This window comes from Drosophila guanche, unplaced genomic scaffold (genome assembly GCF_900245975.1).
Source record: "Drosophila guanche unplaced genomic scaffold, DGUA_6, whole genome shotgun sequence".
In the NCBI taxonomy this organism is placed as follows: Eukaryota; Metazoa; Arthropoda; class Insecta; order Diptera; family Drosophilidae; genus Drosophila; species Drosophila guanche.
The window spans coordinates 1,338,588-1,352,094 of record NW_022995750.1 but is presented as its reverse complement, the minus strand read 5'-3'; the positions used below and the strand labels follow the sequence as shown (position 1 = coordinate 1,352,094).

General features: G+C 52.4%; 3 protein-coding genes across 3 annotated transcripts; 2 read left to right on the top strand and 1 right to left on the bottom strand.

Annotated features, from left to right (window-relative positions):
• Positions 1-24: 24 nt before the first annotated feature.
• Positions 25-1,463, top strand: LOC117585962 (transcription factor Ouib). The gene is made up of 4 exons (XM_034275771.1): positions 25-236; positions 292-1,010; positions 1,071-1,190; positions 1,259-1,463. Exons 1-4 carry the CDS (start codon positions 120-122, stop codon positions 1,428-1,430), a joined length of 1,128 nt encoding a protein of 375 aa, XP_034131662.1. The 5' UTR covers positions 25-119; the 3' UTR covers positions 1,431-1,463.
• A 411-nt stretch (positions 1,464-1,874) lies between these two features.
• Positions 1,875-3,285, top strand: LOC117586490 (transcription factor Ouib-like). Its single transcript, XM_034276588.1, has 4 exons — positions 1,875-2,078; positions 2,129-2,841; positions 2,898-3,026; positions 3,096-3,285. Exons 1-4 carry the CDS (start codon positions 1,965-1,967, stop codon positions 3,220-3,222), a joined length of 1,083 nt encoding a protein of 360 aa, XP_034132479.1. The 5' UTR covers positions 1,875-1,964; the 3' UTR covers positions 3,223-3,285.
• A 708-nt stretch (positions 3,286-3,993) lies between these two features.
• Positions 3,994-13,418, bottom strand: LOC117586488 (E3 SUMO-protein ligase RanBP2). The gene is made up of 5 exons (XM_034276586.1): positions 13,051-13,418; positions 9,593-12,728; positions 5,458-9,522; positions 4,489-5,391; positions 3,994-4,426 (listed from the first exon to the last, which is right to left on the bottom strand). The coding sequence occupies exons 1-5, from the start codon at positions 13,120-13,122 to the stop codon at positions 4,086-4,088; spliced, it is 8,517 nt and encodes a 2,838-aa protein (XP_034132477.1). The 5' UTR covers positions 13,123-13,418; the 3' UTR covers positions 3,994-4,085.
• Between the last annotated feature and the right edge of the window lie 89 nt (positions 13,419-13,507).

Here is a 13,507-nt window from a genome sequence, read left to right as displayed (position 1 = left end):
CGTTAGCTTCCAGGTGAATGGCAAATCAGACAGACGAAGAAGAAGAATCCTAGACAGCTGCTTTTTGTTATTTGACAACAAAAATAAATAAAAAGACTAATAATTGAAAACTGCCAAAAATGAAGTTGGAATGCAGAGCGTGTGGCGAGCAGATATTCATCTCCAATCCGAAGAACCTATTCGACAAGGAAAACTCGCTAATACTGCTGAGAATCAAGCAGCTGACGGGCATCCCGGTAAGACACGGGAACATAATATTTGATAACAAATTATTTGAATTGAAACTTGCAGTTTAAATTCGAAGAAAATCTACCAACGCATATATGTTCCTGTTGTTTGCTGGACCTCAACCAGGCAACAGTGTTCCGGGATCGTTGCCTGAAAACACACAAGCGTCTGCATCTCAAGGTAACCAGCGTCCAAGATGCTGTGGAAGAAGCGCACGACCCACTGGATGATAATGTGCAGCCTGCGGATACCTTCGATGATGACGACGTCGTGAGTGAAGAGTTCTCCGAGCCGGAAGAGGAACACACCCATGTATTTCCGGCATTGGAAGAAGCCAAAAAAATAAAGAAAACAGAACCGAGTCCTAGAAGCGATTATCCCCGCGAAATGGTTAAGCGCACCCGCCTGCCAGAAGGAACCTTGATAACTTTATCGGCTACCAAAACACCAGGCCCAGGCCCCAAGCGGACTACCAGTGCAAAAGAAGCCCAGCGGATGGGGTCCGGTCCGCCAAAAAAGAAGAGAAAACGAGCTCCTTGCTTAGAGAAAAAGTACGTGTGTGACCAGTGCGGTTGGTCCTTCAACGACATAAGCAACATGAGAGACCACAAGCTGCGCCACTCTGAGAAAAAGTTTGTGTGCAAGGATTGCGACTCTTACTTCTACACGGCTGCCCAGCTCAAAATGCATGTCCGCGTCAAACACAATGGGGAGAAGCCCTTTCTCTGCAAATACTGCGGCATGGCATTCACGAACAGTCCCAGTCGATGCCGACATGAGCGGTAAGCAATCAAATAGCGTCTAGCATGTACTCCAAATGCTGAATTTGTGTGTTTCTACAGGCGATTCCATTCAAACGACTTGCCATTCGGCTGTGTCGAATGTGGCAAGACATTCATCAGCAAAGTGGGTCTGGCTAAGCACGGAGAACTACACAAGGGCGGAGGAACGGGAAAGTTCTAGTAGGTTTCCATAATACTATAGATAATTGTCAAAACTAACGACCCGCAATCCAAAACTTCTTGTTCAGCTGCGACATTTGCGAGAAAGAGTTCAAGGAGGCAATTTTCCTGCGTGGGCACTATCAGACCAAGTATCATCTGACCAGGGTGAGAAAATATGAAGATGCCTGCGAGTACGAAGCGATTGACGAAGACGGAGACATTGATTTCGATTTAAGCGAATCTGTAACTGATGACTAAAAATAAATTATTCTCTTAATTTTTGGCGCCAAATTGGAGACTTCGTGTACAGGACACAGCATTTCAAATAATGCGAATTGTACATTTTACACATTTAACATATCATTTATCACATTTATAAGCCATTTTTATTACATTTATTTTAATTTTTTTTTTTTTGAGGTTTTGAGTTACCGCTCTACCCTTGTGTAGAGGGGAATTATTTGGCCACCCGCCTTTATAAGGGGGAAATCGCCACGTCGAAATATGTAACTTGTTACAGTTTTGCTCCAATACTTACCTGGCGTAGAGGTTATGTTCCCCACGTGCTTGCAGTGTGCACACCAGGCTTTTACCGGCCATGTTATTATTGTATATTACATTTATTGTGTAATAATCTTTGTTAACTCTCTTTGATTATGGCGCCCGCAATTGGCAGTCACACACCCACGCCGCCAATGCAACAGGCCATTCACATAAATGGGCATAAATACAAAAGAAAGCCAGAAATTTAATAAAACAATATTATTGGGGGTATAAATTGGGTGCCTCATTATGTCGCTGCGGTGTCGAACCTGCGGCGAGACAGTATACGGCCTAAATGCAACAAATCTTTTTGAAGGGGACAACGATATTGTGAGGAAGGTTTCATTTCTGACTGGCATCTGGGTAAGTTGGGACTCCCGACTGTTTTCTGTGCTAAAGTAGACTCCTGGCAGATGACCGACCAGCTAGATATGCCCAGGAGCATTTGCGCTTGCTGCCTCATGGATCTGAACACCGCCATCTTGTTCCGAGAGCGTTGCATCAGGACACACGCTGTGCTGACGCAGGGCAACTGCGAGGTGTTCCTTTCTGATGATGTTGCCCTAAAAAGGCATCTAGACGACCCACTAGGGAATGAGGACGGCTTGCCACTTGAAATAAAATGTGAGGAGGAAGATCAACTCTCAGATGCCCAGCCAGATATAGTGGAAGCCCCGAACAGATCTCAAGACAAGGAAACATGTAGCAAACATTCCTCTAGACAAAATTCTTGCGACAGCGCCCCGGCGGACACGTTGCATTCACCAGTGGCAGCGCCAGTCCCGTCTGTGGAGTTGACGGAAAGTCTTATAGCGGCCGAAAACACAGAGGCTTCTCCCACGAAGGAAGCTGAGCGAAAACGTAGAAAGCGCCAGAATCGAGTTAATCAAAATTATATTTGCGATCAGTGCGGCAAGCACTTCAACGACAAGGGAAATCTGAATCTACATTTGGTGCGCCACACGGGCATACGAAAGTTTCAGTGCCCGGAGTGCAGCCACAAGGAGTACAGTCAGTTCCTGTTGAAGATGCACATCCGGGTGAAGCACAGAAGAGAGGCGCCATACGCCTGCAAGTACTGCGACCAGAGATTTGTGTGCAGCAACAAACGCTATCGTCATCAGAGGTAACTACTCAATATTTTGCAAAAAGACAGAACTAAATTAACATTTTGTATCTTAGAATCCACGAAGGGCTCAAGCCGGAGAGGACTGATAAACCTTATGCCTGCAATTTTTGCCCTCACAGGTGCAACAGCATGAGCAACTTGAGGAAACATGAAGTGGTGCACTCTGGCGATCGTCCATTTCGGTAAAGAGAAAACATTTGCCACTATCCTGCATATGGATTTAATCTTGAAATTTATTAAATTCCCAACAGCTGCGAGATCTGCGATGTCGCCTTCAATCGCATGTCCAACTTGAGAACTCATTTTCGTTCGAAAACCCACAAAAAGAAGACTGAAGAAACGACAATCCCTGAGGCCGCAATAGTCGATCCAAACTGAAATTGTTTACCTTGAGCAATGGATAAATGCACATTTTATCCAAAATAAACTTTGTTATATTAATTCCAGTTTCTGAGAACACAAAACTTTTGCACATTTGTTAAAATTTCCTTTTTTATTTAGTATACAAAAATTTAGAACAAAACAAACAGCTCCCTCGTCCGACACGGAGCATCTAGCCATGCAGTTTTTGTGCTCAAGCCCCTCGCTCAAATTGAAACTACTCTCTTTTCGGGCACACCCACTCGGAGTTTTCACTCTGTGCAATGATGGCTAGCCGGCCCACTCACATCACTGTCTGCTCAAGGCGTCTGGATTAACTCACCTAAACTTTCTGGCGCAGCGTTACAGCAGCCACGAGACTACTTGGACTTGAACGTGCAGGACACATCACTGTGGGGCGCGGCGAGGAGTAGTTACCGGCACAAACAATATGATGGGACATCCCAAAGTGTCGTCGAGCGGCTGTTAAGACGTTCAAAAAGATTGCTGCAACTTCTGGTCGTCAAGGATCTAATAAAATTCTGGCCCACAACCTGTAGAAAGCATTCACTGGTGTCATCGCTGGAGTCGCGCCCAAAGACCTCCTGCTACTTTCGGCTTGCATTGCTGGAGTTCCAGCTAGTCAGCGTTCCATTGGCAAGCCATTGGCAGAACGCCAACTGTCCGTGCTGCGGTTGCTGTCGTAGGATGCAAAATACAAGTATCCGATGGCCACACATGTTCATCCAGAAGTGGGAGCACGTTAAAATGCACGTACAAAATTTCGAGTTACATTAAAGAATGAATGAAAATTATGATTTTATTTACGAAAGAACTAAGTAACTATATGTAAACTCTATTTGTTTAACTCGAGTGTTTGTTTAATCCTCAGTCTCCGAGTTTTCCTGAGCCTGCGCTGAGGCCTCACTAGCGCGCTTTATGCACTGGTTGACACGATCCAAAAACTGATCCGCGACGTCTTGCTTGCCAAAGCGGCAGGCCAACTGTTCAACAACTCCCTCCATGGATGTCTTGCCCTCGGCGTCGGCGGCATAGTTGAGGCCATACCACGAGAAGCTCTTCTTTTGGCCATTCATGGGCACCAGCTTCAGGTCGCCGGCTATCTTCATGTTCAGCAGCACCTTGGGCACCAGCTCCTGTCGCATGAGCATGCGGAAGGACTGCAATTGTGGATGCTCCAAGATCTTCAGCTCACCAGTGCCTGCCACAAAGGAGATTTTTTGTAATCAAAGTGGATAAATAATTGGATGTATGGAAACCTACCACGCTCCTTCCATTCTTTAGTTTTCGTATCGAAGCGGTAAAGCCGCGATCGCTCGCCAAACAACTTAGTCTCATCCTCCTCTCCCGTCTTCACAACGATCTCATCGGGCAAGTCGACAATGGGCGCATAGTAGGGATCGTAGTTGTCATCGTTTGTGGCATCACCATCACCCTCGCCATCTGCATCACCACCTCCGCCCGTTGTGTTGTTTCCCTTGGGCGATTGAAAGTTTTTAAAGTCATTCTGGTGCGTGAGATTGTAGAAACCGCCGCCGCTGCCTGATTTATTGAAGCCCATGGGTGTACCCTGATTCTTCGCGGACAAGCTGGCAAAATCATCGCTACCAGCCTTGCTGGCCAAATCCGCCAAACTGGAGCTACCCACAGCTCCACCACCAGCACCTCCAGCAGCAGGCGAGGAAGTCTCCTTCGTGTCACCAAAAGCCAAAGAGAATACCGACTTTGGGATGTTGTTGTCCTTCGTCTGTTCGTTGCTCTCACCCGTCTCTTTATCTTTGGGTGGTGTTGGCGGCTTGGCCAGATCTCCAAACGTGATGCCTTGGGTCTTTTGGCCAAAAGCGGGTACCTCAGAGGCAAACACAAAGCCCGACGATCCACCGCCAAATACAGAAGTGTTTGTGCCACCGAAAATGGTCTTAGGCGCCGCTGCCGTCACGGGATCCACTTTGGCTACGCCGCCGAAAATTGATTTCGTCAACTCTGGATTGGCGCCGCCGCCAACTCCTCCGAATATGGACTTGGCACTCTGATCTTTGGTCTCGGCAATGCCACTGCCAAATATGGATCCCAGTACATTGCCCTGGCTGCTGCTGAAGATCGACTGTTGCTGCTGCTGCTGGGGTTTGCCACCACCAAACAGGCTCTTGCCAAAGGTGGGTTTATCTGAGGGAAGATTTTATCAAACAAATTAATGGAATTCTTAAGGGTATGCCCGTTGGCAAGACTCACCTGATGCTGCGCTGCCAAAAACGAATGCAGTCGATGGTTTATTCTCCTCTGGCTTGCTGGCAGGAGTAGAAGCCAAAGCCTCCGTGGAATTGGCAGACACTGCCTGGCCAAAGCCACTGAAGCCGCCGCTGTTGGCGCTCGCCAGAGAACTGGCTCTAAAGATGGATGAGCCGCCGCTCAACTGAGCAGCTGCCGGCTGCTGTTGCTGTGATTGAGCGAGCAGATCAGCGGCAGGCGGTAGCTTCAGGGCTGGCAAATGCATGGGCAGTGGAGGGTACACTTCATCCGCGATGGGGGCGGTTGAGGTCTGGTGATTTGTCCAGTCAAACTTCTCTGGATCGCAGCCCACACAGCCCGTGCAGCCAGATCCGAACGAGAGGTCGTGTTCATCGGCCAGGGATTTTTTCTCTTGGGAAATCAACGAGGCGCTGTCGCGACTGGCTTCAGTAATGTCAGCTGCAGGCGGCGCAGCGGATGTGTGTGGTTCCTCAACAATGGCTGGGGCGGTGCCATCGAGGGCGCTCTTGACCACCTTCAGGAAGTTATCGGCAATGTCCTTATTCTTGAATCGCAGCGTGAAGCGCTCGTTGACGCTTTCGCCCCCGCTGTAATCGTGCACGACAAACAGCCAGGAGCGCTCGTCCTTGGGCTTGTAGGCGACGCTTGCGGTGAGGGCGTGATTGAGGCACACCTTGAAGATCGGCTCGCGTCGCATCAGCACTCGCAGTTTTCCGGTTTGTTTGTGGCGCAGGATCTTCACATTGCCTACGCCTCGCTCGCGCCACTCGTCCGTGAGGCGATAAAGCTTTGCCCGCTGCACATATAGCACCTCCTCGTCCTCCTCGCCAGTCTTGACATCGACCTTTTCCGGTAGTGGGATTACAGGTGCAAAATGCGTATTATTCTCCTCCTCCGGATCGGAATCATTGTTTTCCCCATTATCATTGCCAGACCCGCCGGGGCTCTTTGGCTGCTGCTGTGCGGGCTTTGGCATCGTGAAGCTAAAGGTGCCCGATTCCAGAGACACAGGCGCCGCTGCCGACGTTTTGGGCACAAAACTGAAGCTGGCCGATCCAAAGACGCTCTTGGTGGCTTCGCCGTCTTTGACTTCCCCTGCGACAGTGGGCGGTGCAGCAGGCTCTCCAAAGCCGAAATTAAACTTTGTCGTGGCCGGCAAGATGAGGCCCGACGTTGAGCCCAAAGCGTTGCTCTCCTTTTTGGGCACTGTGTCGTCCTTGGGCGCCTCGCAGGCACTGCAGTAGAGGGCATCCCCCGTGTTGCTCAGATAGCAACTGCGGCAGGACCAGCTGCCCGCCTTGGGCTTGAAGGCATCACCAAATCCAGACGCTTTGTCAGGCAATGCGGCAGGAGCTGAGGATGTGGCTGCCACTGAAGCAGCTGGCTTCTCCGTTGACTGTGGCTTGGCTCCGAAAATGAAGCCCGAGGGGAGAGTAGTCGCTGCTGTGGCTGGGGCTGCCTCTGTTGTGGCGGGGGCAAAGCCAAATGAAAACTTACTCGCGCTGCTGGTAGATAGATTGAGAGCATTCGATAGATCCAAGCCTGCTGGCTGCTTGGGCGGCACTGTCGCATCCTTGGGTCCCTCGCAGGACAGACAATACAACTGATCCTGGCCATTGCTCGTGTAGCAGGCCTCACAGTTCCAGCTGCCAGCCTTGGGCTTAAAGGCATCGCCAAAGCCTTTGCTGGCGGTGGCTGCTGCTCCAGACTTTTCTTCTTTGGCAGCCAACTGCTTTCCATCCGTCTTGGTGCTGGACGATTCAACCTCTTTCATTTCTTTTTGTGCCTTTAGCACTGCATCATAGAACTCCTTGCATGTCTCTGGTTTCTTGAAGCGCACGCACAGCGTTGTCTGTTCCAGCTCCTGATCGGCAAAGTCCTGGGCCGCCCAGGTTAGGGCCGTGGTCGAGTTGACGAGATACTTGAAGGTCGTCTCTGGCAGCAGCCGCTGATTGCAGCACGTCTTGTGCACCTGCTCGCGACGCATCACGAGACGCACCTGGCTAGGATCTTTGCGGTTGCGCAGCAGCTTCATGGATCCGAGGCCACGCTCCTTCCACTCACTCGTCTCCTTGAAATACCGCAACAACTTGGCCCGATTCTCGAACAGCACATCCTCGTCCTCTTCGCCTGTAACCACCTTCACCACTTCGGGCAGCGGGATCACTGGGTTAAACTGTGCCGTCGACTCGTACTCCTCGGCATCGGATTCGGTCTCCTCTTTGCCTGTTGACTTTGACCTTTGCTGTTGCTGCTGTCCCTGCAGCGTACTGTCCTGGAGCACTGCTGTGGTAAACAAGGTGTTGTTGTTGCCGCTCGTATTACTGTTGACGGCCGAGACACTGCCAAACGACATGCTGCCAAAGGACAAATTGCCAAATGGCGAGGCCGTTGGCCCGGCTCCCTGCTGGCCAAAGCTGAAGCTGGCAAACGGCGGCACTGTCGGCGGTGCTGCGGATGCCGTGGGAGTGGACGACACAGCAGTGGAAGTAGGAGTAGTAGTAGCAGCAGCAGCAGCAGGCTGCTGTCCACCAAAGAGAGACTTGGCCACTGTCGTCGATGAGGTTTGGTTGGTCGAGAAGGCTGGAGCAGCCAGAGCTGCCAGCGATTCCGATAGCTTCATATTTGAGGGCTCAAAGGGTTTGCCGAACGATGTGGCAGGTGTGCTGGTCACAAAGCTCTTGGGTACAGCGGTTGCTGGGGCAGGGGCTGCAGCAGGTGCCTTTGGCACCTCGGGAACTGCAGCAGCTGCGGTGTCCGTGGTGGTTGTGGCTGCCTTGGAAGCCTCCTGACGCGCTACAGTGTAGGCAATGTGAAACTGTTTGGCCGTGTCGGGAGACTTAAAACGAACGAGGAAAGTCTCGGGCACCACCTCCTCGTCGGCAAAGTCGTTAGCCGCCCAAATGAACGACTTTTGCTCTGTGTCCCCTTGGGGTGTGGCCAGTGACATCTCTGAATTGATTTTGTGATTGGCACAGACCTTGTGCGTCTGCTCGCGTCGCATGAGGATGCGCGAGACGCCGGTGGCCTGGTTCTTCAGTATCTTAATGTTGCCAATGCCACGCTCCTTCCACTCGTGCGACACCAGCCGGAAGAGCTTTGCACGGAAACAGAACTTGACCTCCTCATCCTCCTCGCCCGTGCGCACTTCAATCTCATCGGGCAACGCTATAATGGGCTGGAAGTCCGGACGTGGATCGTAGTCCAACTCCAGGGAGGCATCTGCAGCGACCGCACTCTTATTCGGCTCACTTGCGGCACTCTTGGCACTCTCATTGAGGAGCAGGGCCTGGGCCTGTTCGGCCTCCTGCTCCTTTTGCTTCTCGGCAGCGGCCTTGGCCACCTGCGTCTTGAATGAGAACGGACTCTCCGCATTGCTGGTGCCAAAGCTAAAGTTGAAAGCCCCGCTGGAGGTTGCTGTCACGGCAGCTGTTGGCACAGTCACTGGCAGTGCTGCTGGCTGTTGCTGTAGCTGCGGCTGTTGCTCTGTGTTTTGCACCAAACTCGGCTTGATATGCTGTGCAGGAATTGTTACACTTAGCGTCGGCTGGACGCCAGCGACTGTGGCTGGTTTGGGTAACGGATCGGAGCTGGTTATGACCACATTAGCCGGTGGCTCCTTCTCCACGGGCTGGTTGTTTAGGGCGCGATTGAAGAGTGACGGAATGGCCGGTGTTGGGGCCACTGCGGCTGTTGGCGGTGGAGCAACGACTGGAGCTGCAGCAACCAATGGCGGCTTTGCCTGCGGAGCCTGAATGGGCGATGGCATAAATACCGGAGCAGATGAGTTGAAGAATCCAGGACCTCCCACTGCAGCTGTTGGAGGCTTGGGCGGCTCCACCGGTAGAAGCGCAGCAATGGCCGGGGCTGGACCGGGTGGCTGCTGTGGTGGAGCTGCTGCTGCTGGGACTGCGGACTGTGGCGGTATCAGACTGGCAGGCGTTTGTCCAAAGCTACCAGCCGGTTCCAGGTAGGACCTGGGCGGTGCCACAGCGGGTGCTGGTGGGAATATTCCCGGTATGCCAGCAAAGTTTGGATTCTGCGCTCCTGCAAATTACGACATTTCAGATGAAACATAGTCAGGATTTATATTTCGATAGGGTTTAGACAAACTTACCAAATATATTCAGAGGCGGCAACGTGCCAGCAGCCGGTGGAGTGCGCATATACTGCTGCGCTTGGGCTGCATAATAATTGTAGAGCTGATTCTGGTTGAACAATGGACTGCCGTAGGCGCCCTGCAGGAAGCGATCCTGTGGCGATTGTATGCCCGGAACGCCATTGAAAAATCCACCCGGATTGGCATTGGGTGCACCATAATTCGTAGACAGCAACTGCTGATGTTGCTGCTGCTGCGCTACTGCTGCTGCGGCTGCTGCCTGGCTCTGCTGATGCTGCTGCTGCTGTGCATCGAGCTCCTCAATGATGAGGAGATCATCCAGACCGAGGGCCGTCGCTGGATCCACATCCCTGGTGGGCGTCTCGCGGTGTGTAATCTTCAATTTTTTAATCAAATCTTCAATGCCCGTAAACTTTTCGGTTAGGTTCTTGATCTCCTGCCGCATGTCCGTGATGCCGGTGCTGACATCGTCCTTAAGCTGGCACAGGGATTTGCTCATCTGATTGACTGTCTCCTCCAGTTGATTGAATTTCGCATTGGAGGCCAGCGGTGTGGCCGCTGTGACCGGCGTAGCTGGTGTACCACGAACTGGTGTGTCCCTCGAAGCGACTGGCGGCTCCCCGTGACGCCGTGAACGGTTGAGCGTGAGCGAAGCACCTGCATAGAAGTCCGCATCCTCGGCATCCTCGTAGCTCGACGAATTGTTGTGATTTTCCGGCGAGCCGTAGACATCGTAGTTCGTCTCGCAGCGATCCTCCTCGCAGCGTCCAACCTCGCTGCGGATCATCCCGTACAGCGGGTGCTTCACCTGGTTTCGTAGCAGCTGCTGTGTCTGCTGCAGGTAGTCCCTGCGTTGCTCCCAGTAGCGCGCTTTGGCATCCCTGTTGATCTGGCTGGAGTACTCCAGCATGCGATACGCCTCCGCCTGCAGGTACGTGGCCATGGGCAGGTTGAGGCCGCGCACCTCGTCGATAAACTGCTGATACTGATGCGCCTTGAACATCTTCGAGCTGAAGTACGAGACAGCCTCTTCGGCGAGACGGAGCCGCTCCTGGAAAGCCTCCCTTGAGGAGTCCGAAACGATCTTGAAGAATCGCGGATAGTGCTCATGGCCGCCTCCTCCTTGCTGCTGTTCGCGGCGCATCATATTAAAGCCCTGCTTGTACAAGGTGTCGATGCGATGCTCGAGCACATCCCGATCCTGGCGCGAACACAGAATGGCGCCCAGCTTGAAGAGTATGATGGTATCGGCCTTGGCGCCATTCACGCCGCGCACCGCCTCCAGGCCCATCTGCATCTGGGCACGCTGCTCGCCGCGACTGCAGTCTGGCACTTGATTCTTGTGTGAGCGCAGAACCAGATCCCACCAGCCGCTCTGCTCGGGCGTGGCCAACTGGCTGAGCACATTGGCGTAGGGCAGCATATGGGGTCGCGCCGATGCACTGAAATTGCCCAGATTGCAGCTGTCGTAAGACTCCCGCTGGCTGGCCAAGCGGCTGTGCGTGTGGATGACCGTGGCGTAGAGAAACACATCAATGTCTAGCTGCGAGAGCGATTCCTGCCCGCAGAAGCTCAAATCTTGCTTCACATCGCGGCGCAGTCCCTCGTAGAAGGCGACGCGTGGAGCGCTGCCGAGAGCCTCGATGGCCCCCAAGGCCAGATACACATGTTGCGCCAGCGACTGGGGCTGCAGGAGCAGGGCCTGCCGCTCATACGACTCGATGTCCGCCTCCTCAGGCCATTCGTACAGCGGCTCTTCCAGCTTGGGGTTGCGCACGAGGTGCGATGAGTTCTCCTTCAGCTTGTGTTCGGGATGGGAGAAGAGCACCGGGAAGAGCTGGCGACGCCAGTTCTTGTCCTGCCACTGCAGGCGGGCACAGGCCAGCAGCTTATCAGAGTTCTCAAAGAGGCCAATCATTGGCTGATTGTTCTGTCCGCCCGTCTGAATGTTCTCCTTCTGGTCCATGTCATGGGCATTTGCGGGCTCGAGGCAGCCGAACAGAGTCCTGCCCAACTGGGCGCAACGAAAGGCGCCCTGGAGGCGCCAAAGCTGCAGAAGTTTCTTCTGATCCTCGTCACAGTGCTTCATCCAGGGCTGGGTGCAGTTCTCCGGCAGCGGCTTCGTCTGGTAGCCCAGCAGCAGCAGGGGCAGCGCGCTCTTCAGGCTCTTCACCCACTTGTTGTGGTTGCTCACAAGCTCCCGCTTGAAGACGAGCGCCACCGCATGGAGCAGCAGCTGTCCCGAGTAATGGTCGATGCAGGATTGCTGCAGCTCTGGCTGCAATTGATCGGCCGACGAGGATTTCTCCATGCTGAACCTGTGCAGGTACTGGTCGAGGCGGAACAAATGGCTGCTGCAGTCGAGCATGGTCTTGCCCGACTCCAGGCTGAGCTGTGCGAGGCGGTCTAGGGTGAGGAGTGCCAGCTGCCAGAAGCGCGGACCCCACTTCTTTAGGTCCTTGCCCTGCTCCAGTTTGGTGAGCGTGGTCCAAATAATGTCATACCAATCGGCACACTGGCTGGTGCCACTCTTCTCGTCCAGCTCCACCCGGAAGGCATAGGTGAAGGCCTCCTCCAGTTTCTTCTTCTCGAGATAGCAGCGCATGAGACGCACCCGCAATTTTACGTCCTGTGGCCGTGCCTGCAGCTCCCTGTGCATGATCTCCTCGAGGGCGTTCATCTCCGAATTGGCTGCTGTGATGTCGCTCAGCGCCCCATAGCCCGATCCAACTCCTCCATCGCCGCCATTGGTGCTCTCGTGGAGTTTTATCTTCATTCGCAACTGGAACATCAGTTCGCTCTCATTCAATTGTATGCCGCCGGCTTTGTCCAGCCAGAACTTGGCGCACTCCACGCTGAAGAGGCCCTTGCTGCTGCTGTTCTCGTCCAGAAGCAGTTGGCAAGCATCGTTAATCACTTCGGGCTGCTTCGGATTCAGCTGGATGCAGCGCTGGTAGTGCTCCAGGGCCAGCTTGGGGTCCGGCTGTTTGCGCAACGTGTAGCAGGCGGCAATCAGCTTGTGGGCATTGGCCTCGTCCTTCACCTTCAGATAGCTGTTGAGGTATTCGATGGCTTTCGGGTATTCCTGTATCTTATAGTACATTCGTGCAACCGACATACCCTTGACATCGCGCTACAAATACGGAAAAAGAAGAGCAGAAAAAAGGACTAGAATAAATGTCGCCTAACCTCACTTTGCAAAGGGTATTCCTGCAAACATTACAGCAAGCAGCACAAGGCTAGCAGCAGGCATATTAATATTAATATCCCATGCCCATTGCCATGCGACGGTAGAAAAGCGCGCAATTTTCAATTGAAAGATGCATCCCCGAGCAGCCGTCGCGAAGTGACGCCGCAAACACACTCAAACACACGCAAACATCTTTACATACACGGCGCCAATGGCGGCGCCGACTATTTCGCAACATTGAAGAATTTCGCAATGCAATAATTACCAAATGTCCGGGCGGAAATTTGCTAAGTATTTTGTGAACCTGCTCGTCCACCTCCTTTCGTGACGTCCACATATCTTATGTACAGTTATTTAACTTCAGTTGACAATCTTTTTCACGACTTGCAAAAATGTGCTTCGCGCTTGGCTTTTAACTGGACATCGGCTCTGTTCAACTACTTATGCTCAAACAGGAAGTTGCCAAAACCAGAAGTGAGTTCAATTCTAGCTCGGCAATTTCTAGATAAATACGCTTTCCTGGTTTTTTAATCCAATCAACTCGTATTTTTTGCTATATACTTATTTTAAAGAAACGAAATTTGCTTGACGCAGCACTGCCAACAAAGACCGGGACCGACAAATTAGTGTGGCCGAATTCGAGCACTCACAATGCCACAAAAAATCGTCCGATTTTGCTGGTATTTTTCTCCCGTAACCAACACTTACATCAAATGTACTAG

Excerpts from the sequence above, each read along its gene's own strand:
- LOC117586488 (XM_034276586.1), bottom strand. The coding sequence starts at position 13,122 with ATGTGGACGTCACGAAAGGAGGTGGACGAGCAGGTTCACAAAATACTT. Across the intron at positions 9,523-9,592 it reads GCCGCCTCTGAATATATTTG|GAGCGCAGAATCCAAACTTT; the intron begins GTAAGTTTGTCT and ends CGTAATTTGCAG. Across the intron at positions 4,427-4,488 it reads TAAAGAATGGAAGGAGCGTG|GCACTGGTGAGCTGAAGATC; the intron begins GTAGGTTTCCAT and ends CCTTTGTGGCAG.
- LOC117586490 (XM_034276588.1), top strand. The coding sequence starts at position 1,965 with ATGTCGCTGCGGTGTCGAACCTGCGGCGAGACAGTATACGGCCTAAAT. Across the intron at positions 2,842-2,897 it reads AAACGCTATCGTCATCAGAG|AATCCACGAAGGGCTCAAGC; the intron begins GTAACTACTCAA and ends TTTGTATCTTAG. Across the intron at positions 3,027-3,095 it reads TCTGGCGATCGTCCATTTCG|CTGCGAGATCTGCGATGTCG; the intron begins GTAAAGAGAAAA and ends AATTCCCAACAG.
- LOC117585962 (XM_034275771.1), top strand. The coding sequence starts at position 120 with ATGAAGTTGGAATGCAGAGCGTGTGGCGAGCAGATATTCATCTCCAAT. Across the intron at positions 237-291 it reads AGCAGCTGACGGGCATCCCG|TTTAAATTCGAAGAAAATCT; the intron begins GTAAGACACGGG and ends TGAAACTTGCAG. Across the intron at positions 1,191-1,258 it reads GGAGGAACGGGAAAGTTCTA|CTGCGACATTTGCGAGAAAG; the intron begins GTAGGTTTCCAT and ends CTTCTTGTTCAG.